At 38.7% G+C, this 22,474-nt stretch overlaps 1 protein-coding gene across 1 annotated transcript; it reads left to right on the forward strand.

The window, feature by feature from the left end:
* The first annotated feature begins 3,460 nt into the window (after positions 1–3,460).
* DAD1 (defender against cell death 1) lies at positions 3,461–20,572 on the forward strand. The gene is made up of 3 exons (XM_006913621.3): positions 3,461–3,763; positions 12,098–12,272; positions 20,333–20,572. Exons 1-2 carry the CDS (start codon positions 3,553–3,555, stop codon positions 12,226–12,228), a joined length of 342 nt encoding a protein of 113 aa, XP_006913683.1. The 5' UTR covers positions 3,461–3,552; the 3' UTR covers positions 12,229–12,272; positions 20,333–20,572.
* Positions 20,573–22,474: the final 1,902 nt, after the last annotated feature.

Below are 22,474 nucleotides of genomic sequence, written 5' to 3' on the forward strand. Positions count from 1 at the left end.
AAATTACAAAGGATTTAGGAACTCTGTGCCAGGAACCAAGGATGAAGACGAAATATATATATTTTTATTATATCATAATATCATATAAGAAAGGAGATTTTGGCCACATTGGGGCCAAAGTTTAAAAGGCAGAGCTGTTACATGCAATAGTAGAGAGAAGCAAAAGGAGGGATCTGAAGGAGAAAGTAAAAATACAATATAGTTGGAAAAGAGACAAGAGACTGTTCTTTCCCATGTAGAAATTTTCTTTAGAAGCTTTTTTTTTTTTTTTGGAGGATTCGTGTTTCTTTTGATAAAGAATGTCATTTCTTACTGTAGAGACATACACTGTAAAATCATGGCCTTTGCTTGTATGCTTTGTCTTATCGCTTCTCTAAACATTCATTGCTTTTTTGTTAAGATACTCTATGAGCCCAAGTTCTTACCACCTCTTTGAGTTACTCATAATTGAGTGCTCCCATGTGTATGTGCAATGCACATGTTAATAAACTTTTGTTTGTTTTTCTCTTGTTAAATCGTCTTTTGTCAGTCTAATTTACAGAGCCAATGAATCTATATGGGTAGAGAGAAAAAGTTTTTCCTTTTGCTAAAAGATAAACTGAGGCATATTAAAATTTTAAAGTTTATTTGAGTGAAAATTGATTCCAGTCAGGCAGCATCCAGTCTAGTGGTCAGAAAGGAACTCTGAGGAGAGGTACACATGAAAGACTTTTATAATCAGAAGAGTGTAGGAACAAGGAATTTATACTGGGCAAGAAAAGCGGGTTATTACAAACTTACTTTCCTTTAGGGGCATCAGGCAGATTGCCTAACTAGTGCTAATCAGGCAATTCCTGATCAACTGGTTTAAGATTTACTTTCTGGGAGAGCTGAAACCGTAGTTTAGTCTAGATTTGGTGATGTGGGACTTAGAGTAAGTGACTCCATTTTGGGCCTATTGACTTGTTGGTAACGCTCTCCAACAGTGTTTTAATAATAAAACTCTTAGGGTCTATTCTGACTTCAGCTTCAACTTATAACTTTGATTTGCCCTTTGAGAGACATCTGAGTTGTAGTCTCACCAGTGCCATCTTTTGCATGCCCCAAATACTGGGGCTCTGTAGTTTGGCCAACTTTTAATTATAGAGAAATAGGAGAAGCAGACAGTTACCAGGATTAATGATAATTAATAACAGCAAATATTTACCAAACATTCACCATGTTTCAAGTACTATGCTAAATGCTTAACATCTCATTTAATCATCACAACAGTCCAATGATCCAGGTATTGTTATTTCCATTTTATTGAAAAGGAAAATGAGGCTGTTAGACTAACTTGTCCTTGATTAGATCACTACTGAACAGCAGAATCAAGGGTCAAAACCAGGATTGTCTGATCTTCGAGCCTGCACACTTATCTACCACTCTAGACATGAATTTTTACGTTTATTAATTTTCCGATATAAACTATTGAAACCAATACTCATATTAGCAATTTCTTATTGACAGATCAGTCAAAAATGTCTCAGTGATTATAGAATCTCAAACTGAACACAGAACGAGACCTTTTCTTGCTAATTTAAGTAGTCCAGAAAAGCCTTAGTTTATTATATTGGTATTTGACTTTGCAGTTCTCAGAAAAGGATGCATTCTTTAGGTGAATTTGATATGTTTTCATCTATTCTGCTTTCTCTCTTTGAGAGTTTCTGTGGAGGTGCTATGGATCGTTGACGTGGATAAAAGGCAGGCAAAACGTAAGGGAGAAACTACTGGAAGGATCCTGGCCAGTGGACTAGAACTCTTTTGAGGAATCCACTCCTGAATGATTAAAAAGCATCAGCCTAGCCTTTAAAGTTTGCAGTTGATTAGTGATGAGGAAGCTACCCTCCTACTTGCTGATAAGGCAAGCAGAAAGTTTCAACTTGTCAGAGAAACTGATGCTTCTTGCCATATTATACTGAAATAGGAACCTGCCTGGTTATCCACTTTTTTTCTTTTTTTTCCTCAGCAACATCAAGAGTTTAAGCTGAACTTAAGTGTATATAGCAGTGCAAATCTCTGTGGGTGTAAATATGAATATAGCTCTTCAAATAGACTGTAAAGCTTTCTGAGGAAATAAATTATTTTTCTTCTTTCTAGAACCTAAGCAAGTCTTTGCCCACCACTGATAACCAGTACGTTTGTTGATGGTGATAGTTTTCAGTCTAAACATGAATAAAAATGAAAAAGAAGGGACGTTGTTATTCGGTTTTTGATTTAGGAATTCCGCTTGAGTACCTAGGATAGTTCAAAGTTATAAATAAGCTTAAAAAGTACCTCGTTATGGGTGACTTGCAGCTGAAAGGTGAGATGAACTAGGTTTGGAAAGTCAAATTCATGTGAAATTCAAAGGGTAGTGAGAGTCAGAAATTAAAGTGGACCTTATTTTGTAAAAAAATTAAAACGCTAAATATAAATACTTGATACCACTTGTTAAAATACAAAACCTCAAACCTTGTTTCCTCTGCAGAATGAGTTGGGAGTGGGTAGAGGTTGAACTAAGCAATGCTCTTGTAGGCCTTTCAGCGGTAACATCCTGGGATATTACACTGGATTCAAGATAGCAGCTTAGGAGTAGAAAACAGCTAAATTTGATCATATAACTCTTTGTACGTTAATCAGCTGTCCTCCCCACCTCATTCTCTCCTCTTCCCCCATCACTGGCTCTTCTACCACTGTATTTGATCCCCCTGAGGGTACCTAATTTCCCTGAAGGTACCTACAACGTAGACAACGTCGGCCCCAGTAGGTGCCCAGTAAAAGTCTGCTGAATGAATACCTTTGGGCTTAGGGTCTAACGCGTTTATTCGTAAGCACGCCCTGGGCCAGATGCCGAATCCAGCTTAGGGCCCTAAGCCCAAAGGTATTCATTCAGCAAACTTTTACTGGGCTCCCTCCCTCCGCCCCGCACCTTCCTTCCCCAATAACCACTTCAAAACTGGTGCTGGCGCAGTGATCGGCCGCAGTGGTTCTCACTGCTGGGCAATTTGACACGCTCTAAAGATCTGGGACAGACATATGGAGTCAGAGCCCTTATCAGGATTAGGACCGAGCTGGTACTGAACCTGGGGCGCGACAGGCATTGCCTCAATACGGATCCAGGTCTGAAAACGGTAGGACTAGGGCAGGACTCGGGTGGACCCGAGACAGCCAGAACCCTCGAGTAGCTACGCGGTAGTCTGTAAAACCTCTAAAGCTCTTCCTCATAGTATCTTGTTGCCAGAGCAACTGCGGGCGTCACCAACGTGACTGCGGAAATAGAACAGAAAGGGTACACGTTTTCTGTCAGATGACAGAACTATTGCGCAGGCGCACTAACTTTTTCCGGCTGTAGTTCGCTTTCTATAGCTGTATTCTGCGTCTGCGCATTAGTTATTTCGCGCTTTGGCCCACCTCTACGCCTGCGCAAATTGACCATCGGGGGAGGGCGTAGCTGGGTTACAGCGGTGCGCATGCGCAAACGCCACATTCGGCGTGGTCGTCGGGTAGATTAGGAATTGGGGGAGTGCAGGCCCGAGCACCCAGTTTATAGTCATGTCGGCTTCAGTAGTGTCGGTCATCTCGCGGTTCTTAGAAGAGTACTTGAGCACCACTCCTCAGCGTCTGAAGTTGCTGGATGCGTACCTCCTGTATATACTGCTGACCGGGGCGCTGCAGTTCGGTTATTGTCTCCTCGTGGGGACCTTCCCCTTCAACTCTTTCCTCTCGGGCTTCATCTCTTGTGTGGGGAGCTTCATCCTAGCGGGTAATGATTCTATAAGTAATCGCAATAATGTGTTACTTTGGTGCGCTGATTTTATTCCCACAGTACTTTTTTTTTTTAATATCAGATCACTTCCTCGCGAAGTTGTGAGAGGAGCTTGCATTGCCTCTTTTTGTGAGTGGGGAAATTGAAGCTCAAAGATTATCATGTTTCAGACACCAAACAGCTCTCTAGGAGCTGGAATTAAATCTATAAAGAAACTACCTTCATGCTACTGCTCAACCTGGTGATCCATTTCACATCACATTGGTCCAGGGAAAACTCTATTCCGACTTTTACTTAGCTTTAACACCCTTTTCAAGTTGGTAGGCTTTTAAAATGGAAAACCCAACTCTGAAACATCTCACTGATCATTGGCCTAATCATTACTAACTTCCCTTGAAATGTTTCAATGAATAGTGTAAGAAATATAAATATAGGAGCTTTGCTTGTTGAACTTTGGCATTTAGCTGAAGCTGTTATTTCACTATCCTAAACTAAGTATTTGTTCACTTAGTTCTATTTTAGCTTTATTATTCTTTCTTGATTCTCAGCATTTGTTACTTTGTAGACTGACATGTTTAATGAGAGCTAACTGTCACCATAAATTTTTGCTCCAAATCTGACCTTTCTTGCTCAACAGGAATTCAATGACTGAGTCCAGACTTGGCTCAGGGAGTGTTAGCCAGTCCAGTTTATAGGTGGCCACCACGTGGACCTTGTCAGTCACTGGTATTGCCTGCTCCATGACTTTGAAAACATGCCAGATTCATGTTTTTAAAATTTTTTTCCTCAGCGTGATCATCAGCAGTCAGGCCATCAATAGTATTTTGAATCTAATAACAAGGTATTATGGTAAAAGCTCTGGGGATACATTAAGTATATGTTCCCTGTCTTCAACGAGTTTACAGTCTAGTTGGGTCACAGATAAAATACAACATTAAAATGGTCTGTGGACTTCATTTACAGTGGCAACTTCATTACAGCTTAAAGTTATAGATGTGTAGAATACTTTTTCTACACATTCAAATCGCTAGTTCAGACTCACTACAGAGATACTCCACGTTCTCTCTTTCACAGAACTTAAAGTAAGCCTAAGTACTTAATGACTTTTGCAGTAGCCTGATCTGGAGTTGCAGAGTTAGCCTGTCGATTGAATATTTCATTATCTTTGAATTTTGCCTTAGATGACCAAGACCCAGTTCTTTGTAGCAGCATTATGACCTTCAGGAGTTGATATGGTACCATCATCAGATGACCCAGATACACTACCTTTTGCTCTAGATTTCCCCTCCCTTTCCCTCAAATACTGTTCATGTCTAAGAATTTTTATTAGCTAGATAGGAAAAGGAATCTTGAGAACCTCTGGTAAATTTTGACGATTTTGTCTTCTGGGTCTGAAAAGAGTAGGAATAGGGCAGGACCTGAAAGCTGATTTAATTAAAGAAGACTTCTCCATGCTAAAATCATCCTAGGTTCATAAAATTCTAGGATTAAAATGACTCTTCAGGGCTATATGGAAATACATGGTTTGCTGAAGAGTGGATGTATACTAGAGTTTTAGATAAAACCAGAAGATTTTTTGAGCAGATAATTTTTCCATATGCCAAGTCCTGTTTTTGAGGCTATTGTGGCTAAAGGAAAATTGGTGAATTCCCTTCTCTCCCTCCCAGTGAGAAGTTGATGGCTTGTCATTGAAGAGAATGCCTAGGGAAAGGGCACTTTAATAGTGGAGTCAATTTGGGGAATCTAGATTTCCAGAGCTGTTAGATAACAGGTAATTGGGTCAGAGAAATGAAAGTCCCTTCAGGAAAAGAAAAAGATTTGTGACAGTTCTTAGTTTTATTTGCATTTCTTTCGACAGCATCAACATTACTGAATCCTATCTGCTCTGGCATTTGTTAGCACAGATCCTCAACTGGAGACTAGTGTTAATAGGTAATTTGTATTCGAAGTTTACCCTTTGTTCTGATTGTTGGGAAGGGAAAGCCTTGTACCTATTTATGATGCTGGCAGTTTCTAACTTCTCTGTGATGTATTTCCTGTTGGAAGAGAAGGGAGGAGGCCAGTTTGGCTGAGAGGGAATTGTAAGAGATTATGTTGACTGGTAGTACTGTATGCTAGAGCTTTGAGTGCTAGGGCCAAGGAATTTGAATTTTATCCTGTAGATAATAAAGCATCTCATGATTTAAAAAAATCTGAGTAAGGGAGAGACTTAAAATTGGTGTTAGTATGTAGGATGGATTGAAGAGAAAATTCTTAAGCCTGGTTCCTTAATTCTTTATGGCAGTCTCTTTTCTTCCATTTCTTCTGTGTGTGTTTGTTTAGCATATGCTCTTTGGAAATTAATCAGTACATTTTAAACCAATATAGAATGCTACCACACTTTTAAAGAGGCTGATGCTATTTGGGCCCGATGAAAATAGTCCATTTTCTTCTGTTCCATTATGCTTGGGAGACTAACCCATGGTTTAAGAAGGAGCCAGAAATTTTCAAGAATATTGCGATTGAGAAACATGTTTTATTTTTTGTTCAATATAGTAGGCTTTGAAAGGACCTCAGAGGTAGAATACTTTTTTCTTCCAGCTAGATTTCAAATGTCCTCAGCAGCTGACTGTTTATTTTGCGGTTAGATATCTCTAGAGAAGGACATCTGTCCCTTTTTTAGAGTAATGTTTGAGTACTGGCAGCCCTTCTAGTTTCCTTTTTTACCTAACTAAAATCCTTTCTGCTCATTTAAAGTGCTATGTAGGAGGTATAAACGGAAAACATTAAGACTGTCCTTAGAATAAGTCTTTGATCTTGAAATCGTTTTTTAAGTCATTTCACAGCTTTGATTTGTTCTGTTCTCTAATCTAGATGAAGCAATTTTGGATTAAAAAAAATAGTTTGTATCCCCTAGTTTATAAACACAGAAGCAGTTTGATTGAAAGGCAAGGAGGCCTAATCCAGAATGTTTTCTGAGAGCTGTTGGGCTATGTGGACTGGGGTCCAGCATTTCTTTGGGAATTATCCATCAGATTTATGGGCCCTTATATTATCTCCCATAACTGCTGTCTAAGAGATTAGATTGGAAGTTTGCCAACTTTGTGCCAGAGAGTACCGTAAGTCTCTTTCATATCTATTGCTACCTCTTCATCCTCAGTGACTTAGGCTCTTTGACCGCTGTAAGCCTCCTTACTGATCTCCCATCCTCTGGTCCCTCTCTCACAGTCCATTTTCCACTGTGTTTGCAGGCTTGATTTAACTTGCCAATATGATTGTGCCACTCCTCACTTAAAATTCGTCTGTGGTTCCCAAAGAAAAATTAATAATTTTTTTCAGGGTATACAGGCTCTTTCACGATGTGGTCCCGTCCATATCTCCAGCTTTATCTCTGGCCTTTGCCCCCTGTACTTTTTCCTCCAGCATTATTTACTTGTTATTCCCAGAATATGCTCCGATATCGCAAGCTATTTTACCTTTGCTTGGCTGCCTGGGAAATTCCTTTACTTCTTAGACATCTCAGCTCTAGCGCTGTTTTCCATTGGAACCTTTCCCTGACTGTCCTATATATTCCTGTTTCACTTTGTGTGTGTGTGTGTATGTGTGTTGTGTGTGTGTGAGAGAGAGATGGCACTTTGATATTGTGCTGTATCTGTTTGCATGTCTGTCTTCCCTTTGGAAGGTGAGTCTCTTGAAGGTAGGGGCTGTCTTTTCTGCTCTGCATCCTCAGTGCTTTAATACTGTATATGTTAAATTGTGAGCATGCTTATAAAAATTTAAGGAATATTGAGCAATAATGTGCCAGGTTCTCTGCCAAGCATTCAGCTGTGAAGCATAACTGGCCTCTTTTCTCACAGTTTATAGTCTAGTGGGAGATACAGACAAGTAAATATGGATATAGTGCTATGATGGAGAAGTTTTGGTGAGAATAGGAACCACAAATGGGCACTCAACCCTGCCCAGTGGTCATATAATACTTCCCCAATATGTTTGCTTTTATAAAATAATGCTTCAGAACTTCTTTCTTGACTCTCTTTATATTTCCTCTTTTCCTTTATTCTGTTGATCTTGCTTTATTTTTTATTGAAAGAGGCGACAGGAATTCTTCCATCTTCTCACCAAGGAATCATAGCAGCCCACCTGCACTTGAAACCCTGCTGTTTGACTTACTTCCCATGATGGTGGATGATGTGTCCCTTACCTCCTTCACTTGTGCAGAGGATCCAGTCTTCTCTTGCTTACTCAGGACTCAGCTTCTGCAGTCATCTTTCCATTCTGCATCAGTAATTTCTCTCTGTCTCTTCATCATACTTTCATCATACAGATGTGCTCTAATATTGTCCAGTTAAAAAAATTCATTTGACGCCATAGACCCCTCCAACTACCATTCCATTTCTTCTCCCTTATCACAGAATTCCTCGAAAGAACTTTCCGTTCTTTTTTTTTTTTTTGCCATTCATTCTTTAACTTGCTCTTGGTGGCGGTCTTTCCCCACCGCTAAGTGAAACTACTCTTGTCATCTTGCCAGATTTAATGGCCATCTACCTCACCTTACCTGAGTGTTTAACATAAAACGTTAAACATAGTTGGCTCCTTCCTTCTGTGTGAAATACTTTTCTTGAAGCTTTTACAACACTACACTTTCCTGGTTGTTTCTTCTCACCTGATTAGTTTTTCCTTCCTGCTGTTTATGCTAGGTGATTCTCTGTCTGAGGGCATGGTTCTTAACCCCTTCTCTTTGTATTTCTTTCCATAGGTGATTTTAAGTAATGTCTGTATAGCTATAACTACCACACTTATATTTTTAGTTTTGATCTGTTCCCCGAATTCCAGATTACTAAATTCACCTAGCCATTTGACATCTTTACTTGATGTCTGATATCAACTCCAGATTGAACCTTCCTGCTTAGCCATCTGCCTCTTCATCTGTGAGTACATGGTCAACATTGGTTGAGTGGTTAAAGCCAAAAATTTAGATTTCCTTGATCCCTTGATTTCTTTTATCTCCCACATCCATTTCATCAGCAAGCCCTGTCTTTTCCAAAATATAGCCTATATCTCTTCACTTCTGTCCATTTTTACCACCATAACCTGAACTCTTCTGCTCCTATGTGATTTCTCTGCTTTTTTAACTCTGCAGACTATTCTCCACATTGTAGTTCTAGCAACCTTAAACAGTGTAAATCAGATTATTTTATTCATCTGCTCAAAACTCTTAAATGTTGTTCCATTGCACTTAGAAGTATATCCAGGCTCTTTACTGAAGCTTACAAAGCCCACAGGATTTGGCCTTTGTCTCCCTCTTGCCCTTGATCACATCAGTCTGGTCAGTCTGGCCGCTCTCCCAAGAACATGTCAAGATTGTTCTCGCTACCTGGAATGCTCTGCCCCTGGATCTTTGCATGGTTGACTCCACTCTTTCAAATTTTGATCTTAAATAGCACCTCCTTAGAGACACCTGTGACTACTAAATGAAAAGTATCTTCCCAGCCACCCTCTTATTACCTTGTTTTATTTTTTTCATAGCACATACCACTACCTCATATTTCTTTATTTGCTTACTTGTATATTTCTCTCCATTGGAATATAAATTTCTTAGGATCCAGACTCTTGTCTGTCTTATTCTGTGCCATATTCCTAGCATCTGGGACAATGCATGGCACATAGTAGATGCTTAGTAAATATTTGGCTGAACAAATGAACATTTAAGGAGATAGATTAAATTAGAACTACTTAAATGGAGCAGGCTGCCTCAGGAGATATTAAATTTCCAACTTTGGAAGTACTCAGGGAGAGACTAAAGGATCATTTGTGGAGGAGCTTTTGAACAGGCGTCTTTTGCCTTTTATTTACTCCAGTGCATCAGAGGGATATGACATCCCTATCAGATTTGGGAAAGTTTGTGATTTTTTACCTGGGGATGACTTATCAGGTTCTGGAATGGTGAATATACTTTGGAAAGATTCCTGGGTGATTCATGCAGCCTCTCCCAGCATGCCCACCCCTACCACCTGCTGGGCATTTTATGCATCAAATGGAGTGCTGGTCTTTATGACTTCCAGGGTCCTTTGCACCTCTGGGGGATGGTGATTCTTATGTTGTCATTGGAATAACTTGGGTTTCTATGATCATGATAATGGTAACACATCAGCCCATTATCCACCTTCATGGAATTCATGGAAAGCTTCTCTTTTCTTTTGTCCCCCCGTATTTCCCCAAACACTACTCTACCCCTGTCCTCCACCCTAATAGCCACTGTTAATAGCTTGGTATCTATTTTTCTGTGTGTGTGTGTGTGTGTGTGTGTGTGTAAAGAGAAATTAAGAATGGAAAAGTTTTTTCCCTTTTTTTCACTTAATGTATCTTGGCCATCTTTACTGTCTACTTATAGTTTATCTCATTTTCTTGAATAATTGCATGGGATTTCAGTATAATATATTTAATCCCCGTGATGACATTTGGACCGTTTTCATTTTTTTTTCCAACTTTACAAACATACTCTTAGAATGTAAGATAAATTCTTTACAAACATACTTTACAAACATACTCTTAAAATGTAAGATAAAGTCTTTAGTCAAAAAGTAAAAACATTTTAAATATTAATAAACATTGCCAGTTGCTCTCCCAAATGTGTGAACCAATCTGTACTCCATTCACAGTAGGATTTTAATTGGTTGCTCTCACTTCAGTCGGTGTTCTTTATATTTTGAAGGGTCTAGGTGCTTGGAAAGATCAGTTGTGCTTCCACAATGTTTACATGTTTAAGTATAATGAAAACTCCGTTGCCATGGTAACGGACCCTGGAGACATAGTCTTCCTAGTTTTCTGATCTTTGAGTTAGATCTCAGTTGTTTCCTTTTCTTGGTTAGTGAGGGGATGGATTCTAGCCTGAAGCAAATTTGAGTTTTCTTAAGTAGTATAATCATTTATCGCAGGCATACAGATATTTTGGAAGTATGTTCCTGGAGCTCCCTTTTCATGTCAGATGGTGACTGCAGCTAAGGCATCGGGGTGGAATCTTCAAGGGTATAGAATGTGGCAGTGGAGAGTTCTCTGTCAAAGTTAATAATATAACTTAGGTCTCCTGCCTTTTTTGACATGAGCAACTGCTGGAACTTTGAGATCAAAGATTTTCTGCAATTGTGAGGTCCTCATGGATATTTATAATCTCTGCTATACAATATTATCACATTCTCTTGAAAGTTATTTATCATTTTATAACTTTTTGTCATTTAGCCTAGTACCTTTATTATGCCTCAACTACATTCCAATCTAGATATAATTATAAACTTAAATCAGGAGGTAAGGGAGTTCTGAAGATATTTTTTGGAGAGTTCTGAAGATGTATATATATATATATATATATGTATTTTTTTTCCTTGAGCGAGCCTTTGGTTTTTAGCCCAATTCTGAGAGGTTATATTTTTTCCTTTAACAATTAAGAGCATAAAACTTAAGTGTACAACTTGATGAGTTTTTAAATTCACCCATCTAGCCATCACCTAGATTAAGATATAGAACATTACCAGCACCCTAGAGGCCTCTACTTTGTACCTTACCAGTTACCCCTTCTCCTGTGAAAGATAAAAAGCGCTATCCTGACTTGTATTACCGTAGATTGGTTTTGCCTTATTTTAAGCTTTATATACATTGAATCATACAGCATTTATTTTTTTTGTGCCTGGCTTGTATTTGTAGAATTCATCCATGTTATGAAGTTCCTTTTTTAATTTTTGTTGTTGTTTTTGGCTGATTCCTCGCCCTCCTCCCGGTTTTATTAATAATTGATATATATCACTGTATAAGTTTAAGGCATTCATCATGATGGTTTGATTTACACATTGTGAAAAGGTTAGCACAATAGGTTCAGCTAACATCCATCTTCTCATATAGATACAGTAAAAGAAAAACATTTTTTTCTCCTTTTGATTAGAACTCATAGGAATTATTCGCTTAACAACTTTTCTACATGTCATTGTAGAAGTGTTAGCTGTAGTCATCGTGCTGTGCCTTACGTCCCTAGCATTTATTTATTTTGTAACTAGAATTTTGTACCTTTTTACCACCTTCCTCCAATTCCCCTTACCCCCCCCTTTACCCCCCTTCATTGCTGTTTAGTGTCCTATTGTATGCATAGGCCATAATTTATCCATTTTACTGTTGATAGACATTTAGATTGTTTTCAGTTTGGGGCTGCCATGGGTATTATTCCTGTACATGCCTTTTGATTCATTTATGCATCATTTCTGTTAGAATGGAACTTTTGGGTCGCAGGGTATGTGTGTGTTGATTAGCATTCATATTTGTTTCATACTTCTAGATAATTATTTTTGTGTTTTGTTTCTTGTACAGTTTGTCTGAGAATACAGATCAACCCACAGAACAAAGCAGATTTCCAAGGCATCTCCCCGGAACGAGCCTTTGCTGATTTTCTCTTTGCCAGCACCATCTTGCACCTCGTTGTCATGAACTTCGTTGGCTGAATCAGTCCCATTTGCTTAATTGAGGAGTGGGAGAAGAGAAGAATGTAAGTGATGATCGTAGCCTTTGTCCCATCATGTTGATTTTAGAAATAGAAATTGGTGGGGCTGGTTTTGATCATGGTTGGCAGTGTTCCCATATTGCTCATAAGAGTTTGCAGAATTTTCTGTCTTCAAAGTATGCATTAATATCATCATGCTTCATCAGTGCTGTCACTCTCGGTCATTGCCTTCTTACTGTTCTGCAAATCATTAAGATAACAGAAAATGAGAGTTTGCCTGTAGCTAACACATTAATTTCTGCACCAGTAACTCCATGAAAATAACTCTGAGATCTTGGAAGAGACAAAGTTGTAGGTTTTGCTTTTAGATTTGCTCTGTAATTTTTTCTGGTTTTGTTCTCAGATGACTTTAAATGCTGGGCCACTGTCTCTGTAGTGCCTAGTATAGTGCTTACACTGGATAGACATCTAGTATAATATATGCTGAATGATTGACTGTGGCCATTTATTTGCCTGCCTGCTTTGTTTTTTCTTTTTTCTCTTCTTTCTTTTGTTTGTTTGTTCATTTGTTCATTAACAGTAGAGCTCTTTTTCTAAACAAACTCTTATATAGAATCTCAGTATATAAAGTAGCAGTGAAGCTGGAATCATTTTCATCGACAGAAGTTGAAAAGCCCTCTGTTTTTAGACTCTCCTTCTTATGTGGTATGCCTCCCTCTCAAGGATTTTCTGAAAGCTCTAAGAAGTACATGGTGCTTTCCAAACTATGTCTCAACACTCATTTTATAATTAAGAAAGCAGAGGTTCAGAACACAGGTCTAGTGGCCTTTCCTGACTATATAGCTAAGTGTTTACAGAATAGTGCAGTGGTACTCTTGGTTCAGTGTTCTTCCAGTACCCATGTAGCTTACTGATGAATGAATGCACTGTTTTCTTTGCCTTTTCATTACAAAATTTAGTGTTGCTCTTAGTAGGTGGTAGAGAAAAGAGAAGCTTAGGTAATGTTATCCTATTTGGGGAAGAAGATCCTAGGACTAACTTTTTTCTATCACTAGCATTTTTGTACTGATCAGAAATCCAACACAAGAGTTAGAGCAACCATACAAAGTGAATGCCATAATGTGACAATGACTATACTTCAGTTTCTGGCATGAATTAATTAGTTACTTATAATATTAATATAGATCCTTTTCTATATTAGTTAATAGTCCCTCAAAAACTGTTCTGTTAGTTCAGATAAGGTTTCATTTTTGGTGGTGATAAGTTGACAGATTGTTTATTTCAGTGAAAAAGTTTGAGAACCATCTCTTTCTGCTATTCTAATACAGTTTAACTCTTTGGAGAACTGATGAGGACTTCGAGTTGTCCTTCCTCTTCTTCCCTTTCTATGTGTCACTCAATGCCTTGTTACTGGAAATACAAAGAAAAGTAAACTATAGCTTCTACCTTCTTGTAGGGGAGAAGGCATGTAAACATAGCAGTTAAAGAAAGCGTAGTTTGAGCCACACTAAAGATGTGGACAAAGTGCCATGGAAGTCCAGAGAAGGGAGCCACTGTACCATCTGGAGCAGAGACAGCAGATGAAGTGTCTGACCAGTAACTCCTTAGTACAGCTAGGAAGCTGACTCACCGACATTGACCTTAAACCTGCAAACATCATGGATAACTTGGGCTGTCTGGTAGTAACTTTGCTGGAAAGGTCATAAGTCTTCTGATTATCTTATTCTAGATTTCTCAAGTTTTTCTAGATGAGTCACGTGTATGCTTAAGAAAGGGACAGCCCAAACATTTGGGCTCAGGGAGCTACCAAATCATGGAGAATTATTTCCTAGGGATGTCACGTTTGGAGGAGGACTCTGCTGCGGAGAGCTTAGTATTTCAAAATTATGACAAAAACAGACAGAAAAAAGCAGGCTCAGCAGAAACTGTGTACTGCAGATTATTATAACATCTTAGGGCCACCTGTTCAGCTGGGAATTATGGGCCCAAGGTACAGCAAAATCTTCTTATCTCATATGGCAGTGTGAAATCATTTTATAGAGAGTATGTTCTCTGGGAGACTGCTCAGGGGTTTTTCATAGAGATCGTTCATTTGACATATACTTTACTGTCCTGCTCTCAGTTTTTAACCTAGCATGTATTTGCCCTTTTTATGTGCTTTTAACTCAGTTCTATGTGCAGTGTGCCACAACACTTTTAAAATAGTTTCCAAGTAAGTTCTCAATGTTTATACCAACTCAGAAGGTAGAACAAAACAGATTGAATATTCTTCATACTTGCCAAGTACATTGAAAGTTGGGTATAAAAAAAAAAAAAATCTAGTGTACCACTCTTGGATGAATTTGGGAGTGACATTTAAAATAGTAGCTACTCTGAAAAAGGAAGATCAAAAGAAAATGGCATTGAGTTAAAAAAAAGTTTATTCCAGGAGAAGTAAGAAAGTTAACATAGTGGGAGCTCACTGTAGGCCAGGCTTTAAGTGCTTCTCGTTCTGTGTCTTATTTTCAAAATTATCTCATGAAGATAGGCTTGCTAATTCTATTTAGAGATGCGAAACAGGTTTAGAGAGACTTGCTGGAAGTCTTGTAACTAGTCTGATAATACAGTCTGACTTAAAATTTTTATTTCTCATTTTTGCATCACCATCCTCCCCCTTATTACTTCCCTTTCTTTGCTTTTATTAAGACAATTTAAAAAATACAGAAAAGTACAGAGAATAATATAACAGACATCCATATTTCCACCACCTAGAATGAATGGATTTTGAACAGATTAAACATTATAGATTTAGTTGAATCCCTTCGAATTCCTCTCCAGTCTCAGTTCCGTCCCTCTGCTATAAGGCTTGAACTTCTTCATGGCAGTTTTGTTCAGTCAGGACTAATATAAAACCTAGATCTGATAAACACAACCTTTTCCAAACTTTAGACTTTGTGGTCTCCTGAAAACATGTCCAAAGGTGGCAGCTTGAGAAGCCCTGTGGTAAAAGCTGCTCAGTTAGTTGGCAGCACTGGTTAAAGATGGCTGTCCCGGTGGGCGAGAGCAGACTCAGTATTTTTTAGATTATCAAGAAAATGAAAATGCAAAAGTGAAAAATGCTTCTAGTAAGCTTCTGAGCTGGGAGAATTCATGCGCACCTAAAATGATGATCAATGCTTGGTGCTTAGGTGACAGTGAATCTTTTGAATGAATGCATGACACAGAAGCTCAGTAGATTTGAATATTTAAAAATTCACATACTTTCTGTAATTATATCCTGTTTTGTTTTTCTATGTTTCGGTGCAGTTCTTTAAAAACAAAATATGTCAGCCTATCTCAAGTGTTCTCAAGAGAAATGAAAAAGAGGGACATAGCTACATTGGATCACGGTTTAGAGAGGAAAGTTCCTGGACTTGGGCCTTGGATCAGAGGGTAAAGTGAAATGGGTGCAAAGGGACAGACTTGAACTTGGAAGTTTGCTTAGCCTGGTGGAGATGGTTTGGCTAATGCTCGTGTTAAAACCTTGTTAGCGTTGCTTTGTTTTTATAATGGAGATTATTCTCCCGGATGTCTTTAAAACTTCATAGTGTTTAATCCTTGCTGGAGCAAGGGGGCTACAAGGCTGGGGAGAACATAACTGACAAGTAGTACTATTTACAAATACGCAATTACTGTTGGCTTTTCAGATTCATCAGTGAAGTATAGTAATCTAGAGAATTATCTCAGAAAGGAATCTAAATATTATTCTTTAGGCTCTACTGCCACCTAGTGGATCATACATTTCATGTGATGAGAGAATGTACTACAAAGCATAAGAAGAGGTGAGTCTCTGGGAAGAAGCCCCGATATCTTTGTGGTAAAACCTAGTTTTTTTCCCAGTCACAGGAGGGCAGCAGAGGTCCAGGTGGGCTCAGATGCTGCGTGGGGGTTGCTTTACATTCTGGCCAGAAGTGGGCAGTGTCGAGTTAGGCACAAAGGGCATGGAGCCTTCCAGTAGCCCAAGGCTTTTGTTACACAGGGAAGACCAAGGGTTTATTTCCTTTTCGTATATTGTCAGTTCAGGAGCTCCCTTTTGGTTTGTTCTAGACCTGTTTTTGCTCTCAACATGACCTTCCACTGGCAATAATCTTTAATTTTTTGTTGGGAGTGGCCATTTATTTTTTATTTTATTTTCCCTGAGATTTCACCTATAGTGAATTAGATTCAGCCACCAAATAAGTTCTCAGAAAGGAAACTATTCTAGATTTATAGCACATATTTTGAATTAAGCATAGCATAATCTTTTCTTAACAACCTTTTTCCTCGGAGGGCGAGATTAATTCTTTACCTGTTATTCTTAAAACCTTGAATCTGCTTATTTTGTTTACTAAAAAACACTAATTGATGACTCTAATGGGTGATTGAGCTCTATTGAATTTGGTCCATTTAAAGCTGAGAGAGTGTAGGAAGGGAAGGGTAGGAGAGAGAGGGAGATGGTGGGAGAGAAAGAGGAAAATCAAGTAGATTTGTGTTTATGAATTTCATTGTTGCCCTCACTTCCTGCCTTATTTTCTCCATCTGTGCAGCTTGATGATTCCCCCTCCAAGTCATCCCTGCCTCCAGGTTGCATAGGAGCCTATTCAGGGGCTCTCAGGGGTCCACTGTGCATGCCTCTAATGCTGCACTTACCACATCATTATGAAACTATTCATTTACTTTCCTGTCTCTCCCATTGAGGGTAGGGACCTCAGGGCTTAGCACAGGCTAACAGTCACAGTGTGTGTTTGTCGAATGAGCGCATGATGAATAAATCATTTTCAAGTGCAAGAAAATGCTATATAAAATAGTTATATCAATAGTTTAGTGGATGCTAAGGCATGTGGAAAATACCGTGGAAGGAAGAAGCCAAGAGAATTCATACGAGGGACTGTGAGGTGGGACACGAGCAGGAGCCTGGAGGTTGAAAGGCCTGCATCGTGGGCTTTGTTCTGTCGTGGAGTGCTGGGTAGAATGGACAGACGAGCTTTCCCTCAGCCTTAGTTTCCCTGTCTGCATAGTGAGGGGATTGTCATCAGTCTCTCGTAGCTGTTAAAGTCTCTGATTTGTAGAATTCATGATAGTTCTCATTGTATTTGAGGAGGATTGAGCTGTTTGTGTAGATCCTCAGTTGGGCTTTGCTGTTTTTTTCTTTTTTCTTCAAAAAAATATATTTTTTAAATCCATATTACCAGATTCTCATTATTCACTCACAGGAGGTAGAAAGTTAATGTGTGACTATAACAATACACAATGTTTATACAAGGCCTTTTACAAAATTAGACATTTGTAAAATGTCTTAGAGTTATCACCAGGCTTGCAGGACTCACATACATTCCACATACACTTTTACACACACTAACCCATGCGATCCTCACAGCCCATCCTATGGTGGAAGTACCCAAATAGTCTTTCTGTTTTACACATGAAGTAACTGTGGTGAAATTTAAGTTGACTTGTCTAGGCCCTGGAGCTAATAAGTGACTGAGGGGGAACTTAATAACAGACATTTTAACTCCAGAATTTTTTTTCCTTTTCTATTTTGCTTAAAGACTTTTGGGTGATGAATATATATACACAGCTTGTTAGAAGGTTTTCATTCAAAATATTAAACTTCTCTTTTTTAAGACAGGAAAGGTTGATAAGGTAGGATGAAGTTAGCCTATCTAAAATGTTTCAGCAAAGTTGGTCATCTTTAATACGATCCAGAAGAAATGCAGGAGAACTGACTTTATCCAGAGAGGGTAACCCTGGACCCAGCGTTGTCCATTAGGACTTTTTACAGTGTGGGAATTTTCTAAGTCTGCACTAGCTGGTATGGTAGCTACCAGCCACATGTGGTCGAACATTTGAAATGCGGCTAAGTGACTGAAGAGCTGACTTTTTAATTTCATTTAATTTTAACTAAGTTTAAATAGTCATTTGTGGCTAGTGGCCATGGTGTTGGACAGAACTGCTCTGGACAGATCTGTCAAATTTTCAGGTTAGTTTCCTCATTTATAAAATGAGAGGATTAGATTAGTTGATCTTTAAAGTTCCTTTCGTTTTTAGAAATATACTATCTGTGCCTTCTGAAATTATAGTGATTGAAATTGAGCAATGAACCTAGAATTTCTGCAGAATGGTCTTTGATTTGCATTTTCTCTAATTTCAGTTTTAATTGGGTGACCAAGATTCTGGATGAGATGGATTTGAAGGAAAATCAGTATTCGAGCGTATCTGCTCCGTACTAGTGTCTGAATAGAGATGGTGCTGGAGAGAAATACAGGTTCCAAATAGAAATGACCCTGTCTGGCCTTATCTTTCATACCTATACAGGGAGTAATTATTTTTTAACAGTTCTTTGCATTGTGCCTTGCTTTCTTTTAAGATGATTAGAACAGACTGGTCAAGTGGTGCTGTCTTTTCTGCAGGAGTGAAATAGATTGAAGAAGTCATGCTAACTTATCTCAGTTAAGTGTCTTCCATTTTGCATGTCTCGATAATGGGAAGAAAATTTATTAGTAAGTTTCCTGAAACCTTTATCTTTCGGTTAGCAGGGGATACCGTTCTTCTGAGCTGTTGAGCAGTCCAATTTTATTGAACTAACATTTCAAAGAATCCTAGAACCTTTGCTTTTAGAATACTGTCTGGTGAATATATTTTTGCCTTCAAAGAAGGGAGCAGATCTTTGTAAATAGAATTTTCTGAAAACCACTATCAAAGACTCTTATGAGTCGTTTTGCCTTCTCGATGGACCAGCCCCACTGTCTTAGATCTAAATTTTTTTATATCATAGAATGTCAAAACTTGACTTTTGTACTAAACTAGTATTTCTTTTATAATTCTAAATGTGTCAAGGCTCTTCACTGAAATGGCCCTATGTTCTAGTCCTTTTTCACCTCAACCATTAGAACTGATGTGTTATATTAATTCATACTCCGTTACTTTAAGAAATTTGACGGAGTGAAAAGATGAGTTTAATAGGTCTGTTTGTTCTTCTTTGGCACTTTTCATTCCATTTTTGCTCGCTCTTAACACATTTCTCACAATTCCACTGATGTAAGAATGTTCAGCAATTATGTAGCATTTCTCTAAATACCATTGTTAGTGAAATAAAAGCACTCTGGCTAGAAGTCTAAGACCTTTCCTTTAAGCTCTGGTGCTGGAACCTCCAGGTCAGAGCCAATACACAAAGTACCCAGCTCTTCTGAAAGGTAGTGTTTCCCAACCTTTTTCAAGTCATGACACACATAGAAGATTACATTATTTTCAAGTCATGACACACATAGAAAATTACATTATTTTCAAGTCATGACACACATAGAAGATTACATTATTCTTATGGCTCACTGCAGGAAAATCGGCTGCTTATGGCTGGAGTCTTTGGAGCCCCTGGGCCCAGGGGTCACTCTCTGACTGCACCCGTGTTGTGGCACAGTTCTCCGGGAGGCACAGGAAAGGAAGCCTGTGTTTGCGAGGCGGGGCGCCATTTCACAGCTCCAGCTCCCAGTCTCGTCTGACTAGCAGCATTGTGGACACTTGGAGTTATTCTCCACTTTCTTGCCAAAAAGAACCTTATCTTTAAATGAAAGCGAAATTATTTCTTCTGTATTTCCTTTGTTAAATCTGAGATTGGGAATTTTTCTAGACTTTCTCTCTTGAATTCTTTCTTCCTCCATCCTCCCCAAAATGGGCATTTAATGCTTTATAAGCTTTCTAGATCCAGAGAAGCTCCTTAGGCTGAATTGCAACCTCCTCACTTCAAAGAGTTTGTGGGCTAGCAGTCAGAGGGAATTCTGTAAAGGCATGCAGCCAATTAATTGTAGAGCTGGAGTTAGAACCCAGGTCTACCAGTTCCTAGTCACCTTTGCCATGGTGCACTGGAGTTCAGATTTGAACTTGAAGTTTTATGGATTCCTCTATAAAATGTTCTGTGAAAAATGTTTGCTTTCTTCTGGTTATAGCCTGGCTTAAATACTGCCCAGCATTTGGGAACTCCATTGCAGTCTTTGTGTTTGTGGGTTTAGAATTTAAATGGAAGGATTTGGGGCCCTGTCTGTAGTATCCTAAGACATTTAAAAAAAAAACCCTTGGATATTTCCTCTTACTTTTCTACTTCTTTCTTTTAGGTTTACTTTTTGATTTCCCTTGGAGAAGAGCTCTTAAGATGGCAGCTTGCTGGACACATGGACTATCTTCAGACTTATACTTACTGCCGGCTCTGATTTGGTGCGCTGGTGGAGCCAGAGAAGTTCCCTCTCTTCTCTATCAGAACGACTTCATAATGAGCATTTATTAACATGACCTCTCCCCTCCATTAAGTGTATCTTTTTTGCCTTCCACATTAAATTCCATGCCACTCCTTTCAATGCCTCTGACTCTGTCTTTTGTTTTTATTCTTTACTGGTGTCAGAATCCGTTTTCTCCTTCTATCCTCTGTGCAGAGCTCTTTAGGAGTTGATAACTTGCAACTCTGAATCTACTTTCATGTTTTGATTAAGTGAATTTGAAGTTAATGACAAAAGACAGTGCTGACAACCCTGGGAGAAGACAGTCCTTTGTCTTTTCCCTGGAGTTGGTAATCCTTTACTAATCCTTCGTTGTTACAGGTGATTCCGCTCTTACGACACAAAGCATTCCTGGAACGGTGTCATGAAGCACTTTGTTATAAATTGAACTGTGTGCTTCCACATTTATGGCTGTTTCGATTATGCTTTCCTGGCGGAAAGTGAAATAAGCATCTCTTAGGCAATGTAAGCAGAGTGCAAAGAGTGAGGGTTTTGTATATATGGTTATTTATAGGATATAGTACTCTCCGAATATTTCACAAATATTCTCTCGTTATTCTTGCAGTTATCTCAGGGGTCCCAGTCCTCATTAGTTGAAGAAATTGAAGCTTATATTTGTAACTTGCTTAAGACCAGATTTGAAGGCACAGCTTGGATAGAATGATAGGTATGCCGGCTGAAGCCCAGGCATGTTTATATGTACCATGCCAGCAGCCCCATTTCCATCTTGGATGCAAAAATAGGAAATGAGCCATGCTGAGAATTCCACTATTTAAATTTAGCTGACTGCTGAGATGATGAATTGTGTTCTAGAGGTTCTCCAACTTGGCTGCACATTAGAATATCTTGGGGAGCTTAAAAACAAAATCTCAATGCCAGGTCACACTGCAGACCAATTAAGACCAATAAGAATCTCTGGGGGTACTTTGCATAGCTATCCAGGTGATTCTCATGTGCAGCCAAGGTGGAGAGGCACTGCTCTGGATTCTTGATATCAAAATGTAGCCCATTGACTAGCAGTATTGACATCTTCTAGGAGCTTATTTGAAAAGGAGACTCAAGCCCCACCCCAGACCTTACTGAAGCATAATCTTTATTTTAATATGGTCCCAAGTAATTCATGCATATGTTAAAGTTTGAGAAGCACTGATCTAGAGCAATGGTTCTCAAATTTGGTATATTTCACAACTACCTGGGAATTTGGTAAAAGCTTGGGCTTCTATGTATTATTAGCTCTTTATGTAACTCTGATATAAAATTATGATTGATCAATGTAATTTGCTTTAAAACTTTTATATACAGATATCATCTAGCTTTGTCAGGAGGCTTCTGGATTACTTTTAGTCTGATAAACATGTTTCGAATAAGAAAAGCTGCTGAACTTAAGACAAATGGGTTGAAAACTGGAAGTAATAGTAATTTTATCAAAGAAGACAATTTTCAGAGCCTTTAATATACAGATTTTCTTTAATATCTCCCAATGATATTGAGATACGTAGGACAGATTCTAAATTCCCATTTATCGGATTAGCTCTTGTCTCAGAGGTGATTTACCCAAGCCAGTTACCATCAATCAACAGGAAACCTTCTTTCATATGTCTTTTCACCATTTGCAGTAGGACAAAAACCTCCAAACTGTTTCTGGAGTCTTTAGCTTAAATTTAGTTAAAAGCTCATTAAAGGTGACTCATTTGTCTTTAGGTTTCTATTGACTGGCTTAGTGGTTCTCAACTCTATGCAAAAGAAGTAGCTGTGGAACTATTCCTTCAAGCTTAAAAAAATGCATTACTTGCAACTCCGAATCTACCTCCCCCTACTTTCTTGAGTTTCTGATTCAATGGTGTCTCTGTTTTTAGCTGAAGTAGCTGAAGACATGGTAGATGAGAGGCACTACACCAGGATAGATATTCTGTTCATTAGATGTCTCTTTCTGTCTCTGGACCTTTCTTACACCTACCGGCTGTGTTGTAATAATGCCTCCCC

Source organism: Pteropus alecto, unplaced genomic scaffold (assembly GCF_000325575.1).
Source record: "Pteropus alecto unplaced genomic scaffold, ASM32557v1 scaffold335, whole genome shotgun sequence".
In the NCBI taxonomy this organism is placed as follows: Eukaryota; Metazoa; Chordata; class Mammalia; order Chiroptera; family Pteropodidae; genus Pteropus; species Pteropus alecto.

What these genes read in the sequence shown, in the direction of transcription:
- DAD1 (XM_006913621.3), top strand. Translation starts at nt 3,553, where the DNA reads ATGTCGGCTTCAGTAGTGTCGGTCATCTCGCGGTTCTTAGAAGAGTAC. An exon ending in GGGGAGCTTCATCCTAGCGG is followed by an intron (nt 3,764 to 12,097) that starts GTAATGATTCTA and finishes TTTCTTGTACAG; the next exon opens with TTTGTCTGAGAATACAGATC.